The 20,659-nt window shown below is 33.8% G+C and overlaps 2 protein-coding genes across 2 annotated transcripts; both read right to left on the reverse strand.

The window, feature by feature from the left end:
- Nucleotides 1–11,723: 11,723 nt before the first annotated feature.
- LOC130815991 (uncharacterized) lies at nucleotides 11,724–14,774 on the reverse strand. The gene is made up of 2 exons (XM_057682557.1): nucleotides 14,420–14,774; nucleotides 11,724–12,277 (listed from the first exon to the last, which is right to left on the reverse strand). Exons 1-2 carry the CDS (start codon nucleotides 14,702–14,704, stop codon nucleotides 12,152–12,154), a joined length of 411 nt encoding a protein of 136 aa, XP_057538540.1. The 5' UTR covers nucleotides 14,705–14,774; the 3' UTR covers nucleotides 11,724–12,151.
- Nucleotides 14,775–15,872: 1,098 nt separating this feature from the next.
- LOC130815986 (arogenate dehydrogenase 2, chloroplastic-like) lies at nucleotides 15,873–19,514 on the reverse strand. Its single transcript, XM_057682551.1, has 2 exons — nucleotides 18,970–19,514; nucleotides 15,873–17,035 (listed from the first exon to the last, which is right to left on the reverse strand). The coding sequence occupies exons 1-2, from the start codon at nucleotides 19,393–19,395 to the stop codon at nucleotides 16,265–16,267; spliced, it is 1,197 nt and encodes a 398-aa protein (XP_057538534.1). The 5' UTR covers nucleotides 19,396–19,514; the 3' UTR covers nucleotides 15,873–16,264.
- Between the last annotated feature and the right edge of the window lie 1,145 nt (nucleotides 19,515–20,659).

The following is a 20,659-nucleotide window of genomic DNA, read 5'->3' on the forward strand; positions in this document are numbered from 1 at the left end:
TATGCAAGTAGTGTTGTTTCATTTCTAATCGAGGCATTGTAAATCACATAAGGATTAGACACCTCAAATAATATGAAATAATTAATTGGAAATTGAGAATTTATGTGTTTGTCACCCAAAGGTGTTGACGTTTGGTTATGTTACCCAAAGGGGTTAACGATTGGTTTGGATTATTATAATTATTGTTCCCATGACAGTTTTGGATCATTATGGTCACCATGGGGGTATGCATACTTTAGCCTTTGGCGACCCGAACAGGACGGGCAACATCTTAGGTCGGTGGTTGCCTTGGGATTAGCTCTCCCAAGTGTATTCCTCCAAAAATATTTGAATTTATACTTGAACGACCCGAACAGGACGGGCAACGTTACAAGTTGGAATTATCTAAAAGTGAATGGTTTATACTTGAACAACCCGAACAGGACGGGCAACGTTACAAGTTGGAATTATTGAATAATGAATAAATATTAGAGCCTATGCATGCTATGATAAACACAATGCTTGTACTCAACCAGTTTGATATATGTATGAAGTCTCGGACGTGTATTGGTTGTTCTTTGGAACCTGCTACATGTTGTCATACGACGTGCAGTAGGTTGACTGCAGGTGGGGGCTGGAGTGAGGACTAGACTTAGAACCCGTAAACATCAAGACTAAGTTATATTTTGTAATAAGTTTATGAGTCGAAATAACTCGGTTTATGTAACGAAAGATTATGACGATTTTCTTTTTATTTCGTACAACTTTTTAGCTAGTCTAGAGGCCGGTAGGCTCTCGAGTTGTATGTAAAGACTTCCGTTGACTTGTTTTCTTTGTTTGGCTTTGTTTTCTGCGTTGACCATATTCCTTTACCGTTGGAACGTTGACGATCCGAGTGAAAAATGAATTTTTAGTGTCCGTTTGTGAACCGGGATCATGTTTTCATATGATTTTCCGGGTCACTTAAACCGGGCCTTTACAGGACTGGTTAGGTAAACACCGGGCAGTGATTGAGTGCTATGAGAGGAATGTAAAGGTTGGGAAGCCCATACCTAATATTGAACCAGAGATGATTGAGAGGCTTACCACCTTTCCAAAGAGAGGTGGGGAAGCCCATGTATACTACATGAGCAAGTCAACATACAAGGAGGTCGACTTAAGCCAAATTTTGATAGTGCGAGAATTTTCTGATGTATTCCCCGATGATCTACCTGGGTTACCACCAAAGAGAGAGATTGATTTTCACATTGACCTAATTCCAGGGTCAAGCCCGATTTCAAAGGCACCATATAGAATGGCACCACTTGAGTTAGCTGAACTAAAAACCCAACTCGAGGAGTTACAAGATAAAGGGTTTATCAGACCAAGTGTATCACCATGGGGAGCTCTAGTGTTGTTTGTGAAGAAGAAAGATGGGTCTTTGAGGCTATGCATTGACTATCGGGAGCTGAACAAAACACCATCAAGAACAAGTACCCACTTCCTAGAATTGATGATTTATTTGACCAGTTGAAAGGAGCCAGAGTTTTCTCTAAAGTTGACCTGAGATCTGGATACCATCAGTTGAGGATAGCGGAGGAAGACATTCCTAAAACTGCTTTCCGCACCAGGTATAGGCACTATGAGTTTAGAGTGATGCTGTTTGGGTTAACCAATGCCCTTGCAGCATTCATGGACTTAATGAATCGAACATCCATGACTATCTTGATAAATTTGTTGTGGTTTTCGTTGATGCTATCTTGGTGTACTCTAAGACAGAGAAAGATCATGAGGAACACTTAAGATTGGTATTGACACGATTGAAGGAACGAAGCTTTTATGGGAAGTTGAGCAAGAGTGAATTCTGATTGGATCGAGTTGTCTTCCTAGGTCTTGTAATCTCAAAAGATGGCAAAACGGTGGACCCCGAGAAGATAAAGACTATCAATTATTGGCCAACACCGACTAGTGTAACTTAGGTAAGAAACTTTACGGGTTTGGCAGGTTATTACTGAAGATATGTTGATGGGTTTTCTAAGATCGCACTACCGATCACCAGTTTGGTTCAAAAGAATACCAAGTTTGTGTGGTACAAAAGTGCGAAGACGCTTCCGTAGAATTGAAGAAGAGGTTGACAACGGCTCCAGTGCTTGTATTGCCCGAGGATAGGAAAGAGTTCACGGTATACAGTGATGCATCTTCAGAGGGCTTGGGTTGTGTACTCATGCAAGAGGGGAAAGTGATTGCCTACGCATCGAGACAACTAAGGCCAAATGAGAAGAACTAGCCGGAGTCATATTTGCCTTAAAAATTTGGAGGCATTATCTCTACGGCACTACTTGCAAGATCTACACCGATCACAAGAGTTTGACTTATCTATTTACACAGAAGGAGCTTAATGAGGCAGAGAAGGTGGCTAGAATTGATGAAAGATTATGACCTCACTTTAGAGTATTTTCATTTTATGAGAAATAAAATAGGTTTTGGGCTAAAGTAGTATAAAAATATTTAATTGGGCTAAAGAGATAGCTATGAGCTTTATTAATGTTAAGACTACATTTAAATTTTTATTGAAACTTAAGATATTTCATACCATAACCCTAATTATTTAGTATAAATAACCGTATCTTATTTTCCATATCTTATGACGGTATCAAGAAAAATAAACCCAATTATAATGTCTTCCTGTTTCAAAAAATAATTAATAATTAAAAAAAGAATCGGATTAGGATTGAAGACCCAAAAGCAATGAAGATTAAATAAGAAAAACTTAATTTTAATAAAAAAAAGATTAAAAAAATAATCGATAAACAATATACTAAACTTGAAGAGTAGAAGAATTAATGATCACAGGTGAAGCTGAACATATTAGAAGAGGATTTAGGAAGAAAGGTTTTGCGTTGCTAGGCAATGCATGAGATTGGAAGAGCAATTAGGTTTAGGTGTGACATTCTCTCTCTTGAATGAATAACTAAGGAAGGAGAAGCGAGAAACGGTGCTGCGTTTTGCCCGGGAAAACCATGCGATCAAATATTGCCTCTTTATGGACCATCGCTTCGTATATGACTCCCCAAGAAGTAAAGGTTTCCTAACTATTTCAAATCATTACTCTCATAAATGTGTCCACAAAGAAAATTCCTAAAATCAAATCCCTTTTCGCCGTCAAATTGAGCTACTAATTGTAGAAGATATAGACAGAAGTTTTAGTTGTATAACAGAAGGTTTAGAAAAGCTGTTTTGTTATTCTTCATTGTATAGCATGCATGCACTACATTTTTATACATAAAGAAAGAGACAAAATTGGAAGGAGAAGATAGTACACAACTATAAACAGAAACAAGAATAAGTCTCCTTAATTGATGGAAGATAATTAAGGAGGTAAATGACTATAATTTAGGGAGATATTATCAAGGAGTGAAATGAAAGCTTTAAAGAGGTTCAATAATGAAAAACATAATGAAAATTAAAGCAAAAGCTGAATACAAGTGCTTATGAGGTATCTTGGATACTTCCCCCTCAAATGTAGTTTTATTAGATTGAAAGTCTACAATTACCATGTAATAAACCTCCTCTTATCTTGAGAACAATCTCTCAAGATAACATAATGCTAAAACAATGATGAACACTCTCAAGTTTCAATCAAAGTAATATCTTTCTCTTAAAGTGTGTTTGTGGTGATTTGTGTTCTATGAATGAGTATCCTATTTATATTGAGGAATATTACATTCTGGAACCCCTCTTAATTCACCATAAACATATATGTAACACCCACAATTAACATTACAATTAATATCCCTACTAACTATGACAATAACCATTATAATAAACAATCACCACATTATTGCTTAATTAAAACAGAAACTGCACAAAAAGAATCTGAGGTGGGCTACTTCACTGTTGCTCGTTCGAGCAGCCATTCTAGAACACACAAACTACTGCCTGTCGTTCTACTCGCTCGAGCCATCATCATGCTCATTCGAGTAGACCCTCCTGCCACCTACTGTTTGCTCTTTTCACATTCCTTGTTCGAGCACCCTACATTCCCATGCCTTGTCTAGTTCAAGGCATGGACCTTACACTCTTAGTGAAGCCATAAACGCCCCACATCGAGCACCTCAAGTAAAGTTCCAAACCTTAGTCCACTCACAATCGACACATCTTCACCATCCTCCTCCAATGTACATGATAAATGATAATATGATCAAAGTTAATGTTATTATCACGAATATTGGTACTTGCATTAACAAGGAGATTTTTCATCCTTATTAGTTCTTTGATTTTGTGATTGGGAATCTTCCATTAACACCCCACCTGCAAACTAATGGACACTAGTGGACATTAAGCTTGTCTTTGAGAAACTGGAAGCGAGCTGTACGAACAACTTTAGTGAAGATATCCCCACGTTGGTAATGTAATTGGATAAATTTGACAGTGAGGTCGCCAGCTTCAACTTGTTCTTTGACAAAATGAAAATCAATCTTTATGTGCTTTGATTTATCATTAAAAACTGAATTAGAAGTAATAAAAGTTGCACTCATATTGTTACAAAATAGATGAAGAGGTTTAGGAATTGCAACAAGAAGTTCACGCATAAGTTCTTGTAACCAGTTAAGTTCAGTAGTAGTAAATGCAATGGCTCTGTTCTCAGCTTCAGTGCTTGAACGAGCAACCACATTTTGTTTGTGGGATGACCAACTGATCAAGTTGTCACCATAAAATATAGCAAAGCCATGTTGTGAGTGAAATTCTAAGGTAGCACCTGCCATCTAACATTAGAAAAGGCAATAAGATGTTGATTTGGAGAGGACTTTAGATGAAGACCCATGTGTTGTATACCTTTAGGATAGCGAAGAACGCGCTTTACAGCATTCTAGTGTAAATCTGTTGGTGAATGCATAAACTAGCATACTCGATTAACTGCATAGGATTTCTGGTCGAGTTATAGTAGTAATGTGCAAATTTTATTTAACCGCAAGTGCACAGTGTACGTGTAGATGCAGGTCAAACACAAGGAAGTTAAGACAAGGAACTTGCTAATTTCTATTAATTATATTGCTCAAAGAGAAAAAGTTTTGGTTGGTTGTTTTCTAACAAACTACAAATGCAATAAGAAATATGGATCAAACTATCTGATGAAGAGATCTAGAGTGTCGGGAATCCCATAAAGTCATGTATGATAAAATTTTCAATAGTGTCTATGAAATGTCGGATTAATTATGTGGTTAAACATGATCTTGTTAATCTCAAACTCTCGCTCTGTTGATTAATTATTAGATTTAGACCCTACTAATTCAATTCTCAAACGCTAGTTTTATTGAACGAATTAATAAGAATTGAACTAAAATTTACCCTAAAGCAAAGTTGATTCCAATCTCACACGCTAGTTCTATTAACTAGTTCAACAAAGCATATTCAATTTAGGGTTATTGGCTCAATTTAACTACTTTAATCCTAATTTCATAGACACTTTTAATAATCAAATCATACTTGAATTGTAGGTTCAAACCCTAACCCTAGAAAATGGATCCACTCACTATTCATGGTGGAAACAATGAACACAAACCCTAGAATGAAACTAAGCATGATAATGGATGATAATAATGAAATTTACAAGGAAAATCAATAATTAAACTAATGAGACACACAATTAAAGATCCAAGAGACAAAATAGCAAGAACAATTTATTAAATGACAATTTCTAAGAAAACAATTAAAGTATGACTAGAAAACATTAAAGTAATACAAATTTGATAAAGAAAGATTAAACTAATAATGAGAAAGTAAAACAAAGACAAGAAATTAAAAGCTTACAAGAATTAAAGCGGTGTTTAAATGGAGAAAAATGAAGGAGGAAGGAGGAAGAAGAAGAGGTTTTCAATCTCCCACCTTTTGCTCCCTAAAGGAGACTTAACTTAATTGTTCCTTATTACCCACTAAATAAACCCTAAGAAGTTAACTAATATAAAGATAAAATAAAATAATAAAAAAGTAGAGTAATTGGAAAAGGTTGCATGGAAATCCAGAAGCTAGAGCCGACTCGGCGGCCACTTCCACGACCAAGAAGCCGAGTCAGCGTTTTACGCTGACAATTTCAGCAAACTTCAAACAATAGTCATTTCTTGCTCGATTATCGGAATTAGGCATATAATATACCGTTAAAAAGCTCTTGAAGTGTAGTTTCCAATGTCACAAACTTTGAATTAATGAGATCTTCCTATCAAAAGTTATGACCAATAGAGTAGACATGTATCAAATTTCACCTTAAAACATTTGTATTATAAACACTCTTTTGCTCATTTTCTTTGTAGAACATCTTCACCCGATCTAAAATCTCCTTAGTGAACTCTGTCATCATTAAAACCATAAGAATTATGCTTAAAACAATCAAAACCACTCATAATCAACATGAATAACCAAAAGGAGTAATGTAGCATAAATCTTCAAAATAAGCACGAAATTACTAACAAAGACCATCATTAAGGAGTATAAAATGATATAAAATAAGTGCAAATAATTGCACTTATCAACTAGCATATTGCAAAGCACCAACGATACTGCGGTATAAGCTAGCATCATCTATAGGATCACCAAGTGGTAGTAGGCGAGGATCGGGTTCAACAGGTGAGGAAATAGGATTAGCATCAGTCATTTTTGCACGATGAAGAACATCACCAATATATTTTTTCCGAGTAAGATAAAGAGAATTGTGGTGTCGGCAGACTTTAATTCCGAGGAAGAAATGTAAGCCACCGAGGTCTTTAAGAGAAAAAGCTTGATTAAGTTTATAAATGAGGGAGGAGATATAATCATTAGAATTTTCTATAATAATTAAGTCATCTACATATACTAAATTGTAAGCAGTGATATTATTGAATGATACACAAAAAGAGAGGAACCTGAATGGTAAGATTGAAAACCATGTTCGAAAAGGAAGAGTTTTAGTTTGGTTAACCAAGCACGTGGCGCTTGTTTAAGGCCACATATAGAGCTTTATGAAGTTTACAAATATGGTTTGACCTAGTTGAATCAACAATTCCCTGGGTTGTTTCATGTAGACGATTTCATTGAGAGAGCCATGAAGAAAAGCATTATTACTTCACGTAGAGACAATTTTTGAGATAAGGCAATAGTAGGGACTTGACGAATCGTGGTTGGTTTAACTATAGGGCTGAATGTATCAAAATAATCAACGCCCTTTTTTGATTAATCCTTTTGCAACAAGGAGCGCTTTGTAACGTTCAATGGAACCATCAACTTTAAGTTTGACCCTGTAAACCCACTTACAACCAACAATATTAGTATTTGGGGGAGGGGAAACAAGAGACCATGTCCCATTATTTATTAAAGCTAAGTATTCAGCTTGTATACCTTTGTTCCAATGATCATGTTTAGTGGCATGAGAATAATGACGAGGTTCATAAAAAGGGGACTTAGAATTGGGACGAGATGCTTTGGTGGTAACAAGAGCCTCTGGTTTTAGAGAGATAGTACGAGCACGAGTGGTCATGGAGTGAGTAGAAGTGGTGCAGGGTCTGAAATATGATGGTTGAGAAGATAAGAGTAGGAGAAGAATTAGTCTATGATAGTATTGGATCAGCAGGAGGAGAGTTACTACTTTTAGGTGGGTAATAAGGAGATTGTGTTGAAAATATGGATGGGGAGGAGGACTCATTATTGCTGGTTTCAAATTGAGAATGAGGAGATTGTTGAGAAGATATGGATGGGGAGATGGTATGACGAGACAAAGAAGTGTCAGAAAGTATAATATTAGTTGGAGCAGGGAATGAAATTTGTGTAGATTTGGAATTTGAGAGAGAAGTTTGTTTGATGTGCGAGTGAAACAGAAATTGATATTCATCAAAGATGACATGCGTAGCAATATCCGAGATGTAGGAGCATGATAATAACAATATCCTTTGTGTTTTGAGCTATACCCAAGAAAAAGACATGGAAGGGAGGGAAATTCTAGTTTGTGAGTGTTCCATGGGCGAAGGTATGGAAAGAAAAGGCAACCAAAAGTTTTTAGAAAGTTGTAGTCTGGTACTTTGTTGTATAAGGTTTGATAAGGAGATTTGTGATCTAGAATTGGAGTTATGGTGCGATTTGAGAGATAGACACTTGTATGGAAGGCTTGTTCCCAAAAAATCATGGGAGGAGAGGCTTGAGCAAGTAGAGTTAGGCCTTTTTCAACTATTATTCGGTTTCTGCGTTCGAAAGCGCCATTTGTTCCTGAGTATGTGAGAAAGAGACATGATGTATATTCCAAGATATTCAATGAGTTTTGAGATATTACAGTATTCACCTCCCCAATCAGTTTGTAGTTGTTTTATTTTGGTATTGAATTGAGTTTCAACTAGATTTTTAAAACATTGAAATATAGAGTACACTTGAGATTTTTGTGAAATAAAATAAATCCATGTAAATTTAGAGTGATCATCCAAGAATAAAACAGAATATCGACCATTTATTGATATAACATGACTAGTCCGAACATCAGAATAAATTAACTCAAAAGGCTTTGAACTAGAAGAATGAAGAGCAGGAATAGGGTGCTATGGCTCTTGCCTAATTGACAAGGCTCGCAGACATTGGGAAAATGTTTGGAAGAAATAGGGAGATTGAATTTTTGAATTAATTGCTTGAGAACAGCTAAGTGGGGATGTGCTAGTCTCTTATGCCATGCTTCCAAAGAGGTACGTTCTCTAAGATAGACTTGGGGTGGTATGAAGTTATTATGTTTTGTTGGATAAGAGACATCAAGGCCATTAATGATAGACTAGTTTAGATCAAGAGCAGATACAACATGACCACATTCTATTAAACTGTCAGCCATATTGTGTTTCCTTTCAATGTACTCGAACATAGATAGAAAGCCTTTTTTGAAGGGTGTGGAGTTGGTTTGTGAGATGGTTATATTCAGCCATGGTTTGAGTTGAAAATATTTTTCAATTGCAACCCATGTGGATTGAGAAGTGGTTGTACGGGCAGTATGTCGAAGCACTCGTTCACCTAAATGAGCTTTAATCCAAATGAGTATAATAAGATCTTTCTTTTTCCAAGATTCATAAACAGGATTAGAAATTGGAGAGGGGTTCGAGTTTTCCGTAGTAGGGGCAGGAAGTATTTGAAGAGGAGGAGGATTATCAGTGGTGACAAAGTAATTATCATTATCTAGATTAATGGAAATATTAGGGAAGGAGGTGGAGGTGTTGTTGAAAATGTTGGACACTGTAGGATCGAATGCGTCCGCAGTGAGCCTAGGAAAATTCATAAAAGTAACTTTGATGAACTGATTGAATTTCAATGATTATCATGACAATGTTTAATTGAAATAAAACCAATGCAAAAGAACACAAAGATTTAAGGAGGTTCACCCAATGATGACTATGTTCTTCATGGTGTGTAGTGTCTTGTTTATATTATAATTGAGAAATACAACTCTTACAATGAAGTATTACAACTGATGTAAGATAATGCAATGGCTATGTGTTTAGGCTTGCGGTTTGTGTTTGATGATGTTTGGATGAACAAATGAGCTCTCTATTTATAGGGGAGATCACACTAATCAACATTTAATACATTAAAGTTATGAATTAATAACATTGAAACAGCTCCAAGGACTTGAAGAGTCAAAAACAGCATCCTAGGAATGTCAGAAGGTCTGCTCGACCAAATAGAGGCTCGCTCAATCGAGAGACCTGGTTGAGCGGGCTACAGGTAGCTACTGGATACATTTTGTTTGTTGGCTCGACACACCCAGGAGCTCGCTCGGTCGAGCAGCCTGGTCGAGCGACCTTTAGTGGGCATTCTGAAATCTTTACTCGACTAAGCATAGTAGAGCATCTTTAATCAAACATTTACACTTTTTATTAAGTCCCATAACTCTCATAATTAAGTCATATTTCATCACCTTCATAACTTTATGAATTAACCAAGTTTTTAAACTCCATCATAAACCTCCACATTAAGTCACACACTTAACAATCACATTAACACACTCATAGGATTCCATCTCAAAAGATCACATATAAATGGACACTTAAATTATGCACTCAAGTCATACTTAAATAAAGAACCCCAGATTGCAAGTCATTTAAATAACCAAGTTAAAGTTAATGAGAAGGGAGTCCGCAATCAAATTAAGAAATGAGGATAGTGGCAACAATGAATGTAGGAAACCATGCACGACTTAATATCAACCAATTCCATCTTATGACGAAAACAACACATGAAACACGACAACTCGGTAATAATTTAAAGGTTAAGGTACAATGATTAGGTGCTAATTTCTTTGATAAATTATGATCTTGTGATTAGCCACATTATCACTAGGGCTAAATAAAATTTAGTCTAAACCGCAAATCAAAACGGACAAAATAATAATTTTAGTATTTTGTCTTGTCAACACTCTAAACAATCTAGTCCAATTCTTTTTTTTTTTAAATTCCAGTTCACAGTTTGATTCTGATTTTTTATTTTTCAAACTGAACCAAGCCGCAAACCGTACTATGATTATAAATGATAACTTTTTTAAAATAAAAGAATAGGTCGCTACTTAGTTATTACGAAATGTTATTTTTTATAGTAATATATAATTGAATGATGTTGATGCGATTAGATTATTACATATTATTATATTTCGTGACTGTAGATGCGAAATATTTGCATAAACATACAAATTAATTTGAAAAATATAAGAATATAAAACCTATACCAGACAAGACTAGAACGTTGTAGAACGATTTGGTCCGGTCCGATCTGATGATTTAAACGGTTTAATCCGGTCTAGAATTTTTTTGATTTGGTCTGGTTTTAGTGTCAGACCGCAACCCTTATCACCATCACCTGGTCCAAAAGGGCTTTAAAAAGGTAATTTTCTACCTTACTATTTATTTTCCTTTTAAAAAATTTTTAGAATATTTTTTCTTTTAATAATTGATTTAAAGTTTCTACTACAGTAATTTTCCTTTCATATCGTATCATACCATATGTTTATAAATAGTTCCCATTTAGTGATAGTGTTTGAGAATAACAATAGCAAATAATCCATACTCGTATCCCTCCTAAGAAAAGGCAGGAGGAATATGGTTAAAGAGACCTCTAAATAACAAAACCCTACAAAAGAAGGTATGAATGATAATGATAATGTGTATTATATGTTACTTGCAGTGTTCAACACAAACTTAATTGAGGCTGAACTACTAAAATAAATAAGTAAATAGATAAATCATAAATAAATACATGAGTAGTGATAAAATGAATATAAAAAGGATAGGGTGAAAGAAAAGTGAGTGTAGAGAAACGAAAAAAGAACATATTAAAAAAGTGAGTGTAGGGAAACGAAAAGGAATATATCAAAAACTCCAAAATACGTATGTGATGTCTCCTAATACTTCTTTCACTTCAAAAATGTCTAATTGGCTTTGTTTCTTTCTAGTCGGGTCTTTGCCACGATTAAATTTAGATTCAAGACCTTATATTTGATAAACTAAAGGTTTTTATACTGAATAAACGTCAATTTTTGATATTAGTTATTATAACTAATTCCTTTTGTACTAATCACTTTAGTAAATTGAACTTTGAAATAAAAGGATAAGGAATTCTTTTTAGTGAAAATCAAGAAGAAATAAAGCAAAGAAAAAAGTACATTATATTAATGAAACAATCTTTGACACCTTGAGAAAAACCTCTAAAGCACAAAGTTACGTTTCATGAATTAATGGAAATACACTCTAATACAAAGAAGAAACTCTATTAACAATCAACCCTAGTTGCTTTCTATGTATTAGGTTCCCACATACATTCCAATCTAATTTAGGGTCCTTTTATAACCATATACAAGTTAGAATAACTGTAACCCAAAGGTTCAAGACTTGTCCACCAAGCAAGCTTAAAAGAAATTCCCCTATTTTAGCATAAACCAGGGCACTCAGACGAGCACCATGTATCTAACAAGCATCATATGTGCTCGAACGAGTACTATATATGCTCGAATCAGCACTATATCCAGATCATTTGATGACTTCTTTGTGTGATGTGCTTTGTTCAATGCACCTTTCTTCCTTCCTCTTGCCTCGTTCAAAACATGAACGAAAACCCTCCTTTTGTAACTTCTTGCCTTGTTCAAGGCACTCTCTATGCATCACATTGATCACATCATGAAGTTATCCAAACCTCAGCTCCTTATACTTCCTTATCGGGATGAGCATAACTGGATATACGATCCAAAACATGCAGTCGGATCGGATATCCAAAAACTGGCATATCTGGTGTCTGACATTCGATTTGATCCGACTTCGGTATCCGAAATATCCGATACCTATGAGCATAAGTTGAAAATTTTCAATCGAGTATATGATATCAAACATCTGAATTAGTCAAAATGATTTTCTTGAAAAATATAATTTTTATTCTCATAAATATTGGATTATCTAAATTTACTTATAATATGCGGAAAACCAATATTCGATAACTGACTATTTGAAATAATTTTGAATATTCAATTATTCAAAAAATGTCGGATTATCGAATATCCAAATCTCAAAATTTTGACATCCGAATTTTCGAATCAGATATCTGATTCGAATTATAATTTCAAATCAAATATCCAATATTCAAATTAAATATCCTAATATTCGAATCGAATATTGAATCGAATCATCGAGTTTTAGATCAGATAGTTTATTTTGCTCAAGCTACTTCACAGATTAATTATGGATAATGAATAATACAATGAATTATTTCGAACAATTTTTCTTATTGTAAAATGCTTTTCTAAAAAAAACAATACTTTTGATCACTAAATTATAAAAATTCTTGAATTCTAAATGATTCCTCTCGTGGTAATAATTATTTCTCATTATTTATCTCATTAAAATGTCTTTTTTCTAAAATATCTATTGAAACAAGTAAATTTGAACACTAACAATTTTCAAGGTCACAACACATCATTAGCTTGTTCTTGGACTAGTGTATGCCGTTAACGCGATTATATTTCTGGATTTGCGATAGTATTAGGACGACATGTTAAATAAGTGGTTTGAGTGGAGTTTAGGTCGGTCATATTTGATTTAATGGGTCATAGATTTTGTCTTATACCTACAACAACATAGCTAAAAAGTACTAGGTAATTTTTTCATTCAAGTTAAATAAAAAACTTCTTAACCAATTTTTAAATCACCCGACTCGAAGTTAACCTAAAATAAAAAAGACCTAATTCGTAGTGTAATTGAACTTAATTTGATTTGCATTATAATTGACTTGGACCTGAACTATATCACCCTATTTTAAACCCAAACTGGAATTGCATGAACCTATTCGAAATCGATTCGTAGTATAATCATTGTGGTGTTTAGTCGATATAGATCAGAACTCGTTTTGACCTGTTATTGAACCGACATAAATCAAGTCATGAGACTATCCAACAAAATACGTAATAAACTAATCTAAAATTCGGCCAAAAAATCGAATTTCCAGCCCTAACTAGTTTATTCAATAAGGCGACTTTAAATAAATAGTAAACTCTAACTCAACATAATAAATTATAATTTAATCTAATTTAATTTAAAATCTATACTTCAAATAAACAACGTGAGCCCAAGAACTAAAAATAATTACAGTCTACATTGATGTAAATTATAATACTAAGTTCCAAATTAGCAGCCATCTTTATAATTATTTTTTTACCAAATCAAGGTGACCTAACAATATTAGGTCCACCATTTTAACACATAATACTAATTATATTATTAAACTTAATCCATCTTTAAACAATTCCACATTCACATTACACCTTCTCAGATGTTGCTTCCATCACCCTTCAACGAATTCACTTATTTTTAAGCTCTTAATTTTTCTAGTTTTCTTGTAGAGTCGGCTATAATATTACAAATTAATAATGTAAAAATACAAATTACAATTGAAAATTTATATTTTTTTCTTTGTTGATGGCTAAATAAAATTTACAAAATATACTAAATATAAACTTGAAGATTATTTTTATAACGATAACCGTCACCCAGAAACTTAATACTTGTTGTAGACGTGTAATATTTTTCCCCTCAAAGGTACTTAATATAAACCTGCTGATATGCTCTATTTAAAGTAGGTAGGGGATCGTGGGATAGCAACGTGGATCGCAAAGGAGCATAATACTCAGAGCATAGACCCAGCAAAAATTGTTGAAGACGATCCCCGTCACGCCTCTCTGCGTGTTGCCTCCCAACATTACAAGTACACTTCCCACATTTACAAGAAATTAGGGGTTCTAGGCGATCAAGTTCATCCCACAAACTGATAATCTACTATAATAAACCGCAACCGTCATAGTTTTTGATTGTTCACATCTATTAATATCAGATTTTAGTTGTTGAATTCTAGGGCCATTAACAAGACAAAAACGCTCATGTAAATCATCCCACAATTTCTTAGCATCATCATAATGAGAAAGCATAGATTTTACCTCGGGATCGATTGTGTTCATCAGCCAAGAAACTAACATACACTGAATTGTGACCCAATCATCCTTCGTACATGGCGGTGCAAAGGAGGTGATACTACCATCAAGAAAACCAAACTTCCGGCGAGAACACAAAGCAATTCGCACAGCATGAGACCAATCATGGAAATTATTCAATTTGAGACGCTGTGAGGTAATGAAATCCCCGGGCCGATCTTGCGGTCCAAGGTAGAAAGGAGAATTTGTTTCAATTTTTGTGGGTGGCGGTGGAGGAGGTGTGTCCTCCATTGTTGAACTTTTGCCCAGAAAAAAAATAATGCTCCGATACCAAGAAAAGAATAGTCTGTGTCTCTTGCCATTCAATTTGAGCAATACATGTATATACAAAGCAAATTCCTAGAGTTACCTTTATTAGGCTACTAGAACTAGGAAATAATATAAAAAGATAATATCAAATATTCCCAAAAAAACATCTATCAAAAATATATCCTCAATAAAGGTACTTGAGTTTTTGATTTGGAAATACACAATGAGATACAAACAACACAACACACCCTTAGTACTTAGAGTATGTCACTTAACAACAAGTGTTTGATGAATTATAAGCTTTGGATGTTCTACAAAAGTTAATTATTCTCTTAAAAGAACACAAGTGAAAGAGAAAGAGTAAGAATGAGAATTCAGAAAATTGGGTGTAGTGAACATCCTTCTCCAAGCCCCTATTTATACTACTCCAAGTATAGCTAAGGGTCATAGTCACCCATTGATGACCAATATTAATGGCCTCCAATCAATACCAATAACAAGGTATGTATGAGCGTTATTCCTCCCAATTACTCCTTTGTAACTCCAGAAATAATATGAAATAAGTAAGGAAATCCAATGCAATTAACTCAAAAAAAACGTAACAAAATCAATTTTCCAAAACCTAAAGCTGAAATGGCTTTAGGCCCAAATCCAAGAAAGTTGAGTTGGCTTTTCTTGCTCACTCGGTTTTTCAATTTTTCTTTTGTCCTATCTTTTAAACTCCATTTAAATTTTGTATTTAATACATATCGTCCCACTATTATTTATAATACTTGGTAATTAAATACTTAATATTATTATACACTAAATATTAACATACAACCCCTTACAAGTCCCATCTATTATTAGTTTGTGTAAAGGTGCATTAACAACAAAAAATCATTTTTCTAGTTCTATAGGCGGCCTCTAGTATTATCAACAAAAAGTACACTTTAGTCCAATCATGAGTAGGTGGAGCATTGTAGTTGCATCAATACCTAAAATCCTCATTTAATGCTTTGTCCTTTTAAGAGGTAATTTGGACTCAAATTGAGACACATAAACCTTTAAATTTGATTGAGTTTGTCTACAAACTCAAATATTGGGCAGTAAATAAGCACTAACGGATACATTTATAATAGATTTTGAAAATGTAAATCAAATTAGATTAATTTAGGAAACTTCTATATTTTGTCATTTACAAGCTTGGTTACTTAATAATACCTCTTAACTAAAACACAAATACATTATTACTATTACAGAATTGCTACAAATTATCAGATTACAATGGATTTTTAACAATTCAAAAAGATATAAAAACAATGAACAAAACCAATTCTTAACCCCAATACCATAATAAATACATATTGCTCGTCATATTTTTGTTATTGTTATTTAGTTGTTTTTTTATTATTATTTCGAGGTAAGGACAATCTCTTATAGGCAATAGGTTGAAGTTTTCTTCTGGTAGTTCTAGTGAGAATCGAACTCATATTATAATGGTGTCAAAGAAAACTTTTCACCACTAGAACAACTTATAGTTCTGATTTGTAGTTGAATTTCTTAACACTGTGTAGATAACCTACTTCCATTAACAGCTACAAATTCCTGCTCAGTAACATCAGCAGAAGGAACAATCTGAGGAAGGTTTTCTGAAGGAGAAGGAAGCAATAATCTGTCCATTTTTTCACCCTTAATTGGATCATTATTAGTCTCTAACATCAATTGTTTTCTAACAAGATCATGCAAATGCCCAGAAAGTTGTTTTTTCACCATTTCAAATGCCCAATCCATTCTATCCAATTGTTCCATTGCATTCTTATTGTATAAAAATAACCCATAAAATAGTTCAAAGCTATCCCTTGCTGTATTATCCACCAAATTCAATAAACTTTCATACCCTTTTGTGTTTATTGGTGTGTTTTCTAAGCCCAACTTCTCCAAAACCCGGCCCATCATGTGGGTTATGAATTGGGACCCGGCCGCGTGCTTGTCGTGTTCAGCACATGTCATCTCAACCATCCGACACCCGGCATCCCTAAATATGGTTAGGAACGTCTCGACTCTATGAGTTCGGGTTGGATCAGATCCAACCCGGACTTTGTCGAAAACAAATGGGAGTCCACCCCACCCATTTTTGCCCGAATCAGGACCAAACATTGGGTGGGTGCAAAGGATGTCGAAGTCCTTTGGAAGAACTTGGAGGAAGAGAGAGCGAGGAAACTCTTTCACCGAAAGGACATCCACAAAGAGAGTCGATCGTCGGAGGCGGTGGAGGGGCAGCGAGCGAAGGACCTTCTCAGTAGATAAGATCGAAGTGCATAGAAGTATCACCTGAAATAAAAATTGAAAAGTAAAAATATGATATGGTCATTAGTCAAGTATTTCAAATAAAGTTTGAAATGAAAAATTGGATGAAAATAAAAAACAATGATAGAAAAAATTGACATAATTGAATTTAACAATGAAATTAAACTTTTTATAAATTAATTTGTCTTTTGCTTAAAAAAAAGTGTAGTCAAATAAAAAAAAGGTCTAAATTAACACAATTAAGCCCTTTTCACCAACCATAGTTAGGAAAGATTGAAAAAAATAAGATAAATAAACAATTTAATTCCGAATATAAGATTCGGGAAAACTTATGTCCCAAAATAAGCTTCCGTACATCCAAGCCTAGCCTCGGGTAAGTCGCTGTTAGTAACAGCGAATGAGGAGAAAAAAAAAATTAAAAGGCCCTAAGTCGCTGTTACTAACAGCGACTTATAAAAAAATATATATATATATATTTTTTTTTAATTTTAATAGTACTGAACTTGAAGTAGCTGTATTTTTTTTGTTTTTGGAGCAGCTTGTTTTTTAACCTTCAAACAATTATTTAATAGCAGATGAACTAACTATATAAACTTGTTATTGTTTGATTAATCTTCCGATGTGGGATTGTTTTCTGGAACACATCAAAATAAATGAAACCAAAAATTAGCTCATGAATAGAGCACCGATGTGGGACTAAGTTATTGAAGAGGAAGACATCCACCATCGGTGCTCTATTCATGAGCTAATTTTTGGTTTCATTTATTTTGATGTGTTCCAGAAAACAATCCCACATCGGAAGATTAATCAAACAATAACAAGTTTATATAGTTAGTTCATCTGCTATTAAATAATTGTTTGAAGGTTAAAAAACAAGCTGCTCTAAAAACAAAAAAATACAGCTACTTTAAATTCAGTACTATTAAAATTTTTAAAAAAAATATTTTTTTTTTTATAAGTCGCTGTTAGTAACAGCGACTTAAGGGGTTGACTGGTCAACTCCTTAAGTCGCTGTTACTAACAGCGACTTAGGGCCTTTTAATTTTTTTTTTTCTCCTCATTCGCTGTTACTAACAGCGACTTACCCGAGGCTAGGCTTGGATGTACGGAAGCTTATTTTGGGACATAAGTTTTCCCGAATCTTATATTCGGAATTAAATTGTTTATTTATCTTATTTTTTTCGATCTTTCCCATAGTTAGTACATCTAATATGTAAGTCTTGGGCCCTTAATATCAAGTTGTCTCTTTAGTCTTTACTCAGTCTTTGAAAAAGAGAAAAAGGCCATTTCCATACCTTTTTCAAATTTAAAATCTCCACAATATATAACAAGTAATGATTACCTTAGGTCTTAACTTTAATTATAATAGTAATATCCTCTTAAATATACAATATTTGTTAAATAATCTGATTACTTATAATTATTACATAATCTAGTAATAAGCTATAATACATAAAAGAATCTTGGTTAAAGTACGGCCAAAGCTAATAGGGAGTATAAAAACAACTAGAATAATATTAAATACATGGCAAGATAAGTATTTATGAAAAAGTAAAAGTTAAACTAGAAATATTAAAGCTATTTAGAGATAAATTTTTGATGGGAGAAAAAAAGACAAAGAAGACAAATATTTGAAGAGGATGAACTATATGAATTAAATATATTCTATTCATTTCAACCTACTAAACCCACGTAAGAAAAGGCACCACTCACAAGCTAGCATATCATTTATTAAATTATTATTAAGAAACATATAGAATTATATATAAATTATATACAAACATATTACGGATATACCCACCCACCAACCACATCACTTCAAAAAATATTAATAGCTACATATTAATATATTTTCTAAAGAAATTGTTTATGGTAAATAATTATTTCACTAAAAATAATTAATAAAATCTTCAATTACGTTTCTTTTATACTTTTGTAATATCATTTTAATTACTAACCTCGGGATGCTCCTCGCAAAGGTCATCGGGGTCGCTGAAATATTCGACGCTGATATCCTTAGCAGCACGGGAGTAGTCGGAACGTGAGTAAGCCAACACACGATGTCCTTGCTTAACAATCGTCTTAGCTAAGAATTGACCGAAGTTTCCAAACCCAATGATTGCAATTTTAAGCTTAGCATCTCTTACGTTAGCAGGATCAAGAATATGTTCGTTACTTGCACGGGCCAACACGGCCGTGCCACATGACACGGCCGTGTTGGAATTAGTAGTACGATTGTATCGAACATGAAGGGTTTTTCGAGTGTTGCGACGAGATAGAGAGAAGAGCGAAGGTGGAGAAAGAGAGTTCGGACATTGATGAGTACGATTATTGGTGGGACCCACGGAGGAGGTGGTGGTTGTTGAGGAGGAAATAGATAGCATGTTTTTTTCAAGTTTGGGAAGAGAGAAAACGTATGGTTGCTAAGAATAGATGTTGGCAACGAGTTTGTGAGAAGTGGAAATGTGGATTTTATAGACGAGGGGATTGGAGAATGATTATAATGGGCGAATGGAGATTGGTGAGATAGTTAGCTTCTTTTTATTTTATTTTTTTTATTTATTTGTTTTCTTTTTCGGTTGTTTTGGACTTTTTCTTTGAACTTGATAAGTTGAATAGGTTGGTTAAATGGGTCCCACTAGTGATGAAACATTAATCTCATTTTATTTTCAGATTTTTGACATAATATTTTAGCTATTAATACATTAAGAATTAATGAAAAAAATCTTGATATTAATAATTTTTGAATTGATACAAATAAAATAAGATATTGTACTTTATAAATTAACAATAAAATATAAATTAAGATATATTACTGAATAGTGAGAAAAAAAAATGACAAGTAGAAAGAATAGGAGGCACTATATAGTTTGTTTCAGATTAGAAGGAATTGAACTTCTACAAAGCATTAAAGTTAGACTCGGGAAAATTTGATTCCAACCCGAAAATTGATTCAAAACACGACCGAAAAAACTAGGTCGCAACCCAAATTGAGTCAAAAACGGTTGTTTGATTCCAGATCGGGTTGAATGCGTTGGGTTCTGCAGCTGTTTAAAAAGTGTTATAAACCAGGAAAAAATTAAATGATAACCCGTAGGGTCAATCCGAATCCGCCCGAAACTCGAAGTGTCCAACCTAAAACTAACCCGATCCAAAACTGACTGATTTAAAAATGACCCGCCCGAAACTAATCCGACCCAAAATCCAAACGATAGACCGTTTTCCCAGGTCTAATTAAATATTGATCTTAAAAACATAAATATAGTTAGATGAATAAGATGGTAGGAGTATTAAAGTTTCAAATGAACAAGCTAGGAAGAAATGATTAAACTTAACAGAAATTATTTTTAATGATTTAAGATGAACTAAACAAGTTTCTAAGTCTTATAAGTTGCATTTGGTATTAATGTATAAGTTCTGCTCACTTGTTCCACATTATAAAGCAATAGTAACGTATGAGTTCAGTTCAATTGAATTTATTACTTATAAGTACAGTACAAATTCCTACAATTAGTAATTGTATCTATTTAGTTTAAATTCTTGATTCTTTTTATTATAAGTTAGGTTTGAATTAGGTTAATAGGTCAAGTCAGCTTTTGTCATTCTTATAAAAAACTCATACCAAATACTGCTAATTTTTAATTATTT

Source organism: Amaranthus tricolor, chromosome 6 (genome assembly GCF_026212465.1).
Source record: "Amaranthus tricolor cultivar Red isolate AtriRed21 chromosome 6, ASM2621246v1, whole genome shotgun sequence".
NCBI classification, from domain to species: Eukaryota; Viridiplantae; Streptophyta; class Magnoliopsida; order Caryophyllales; family Amaranthaceae; genus Amaranthus; species Amaranthus tricolor.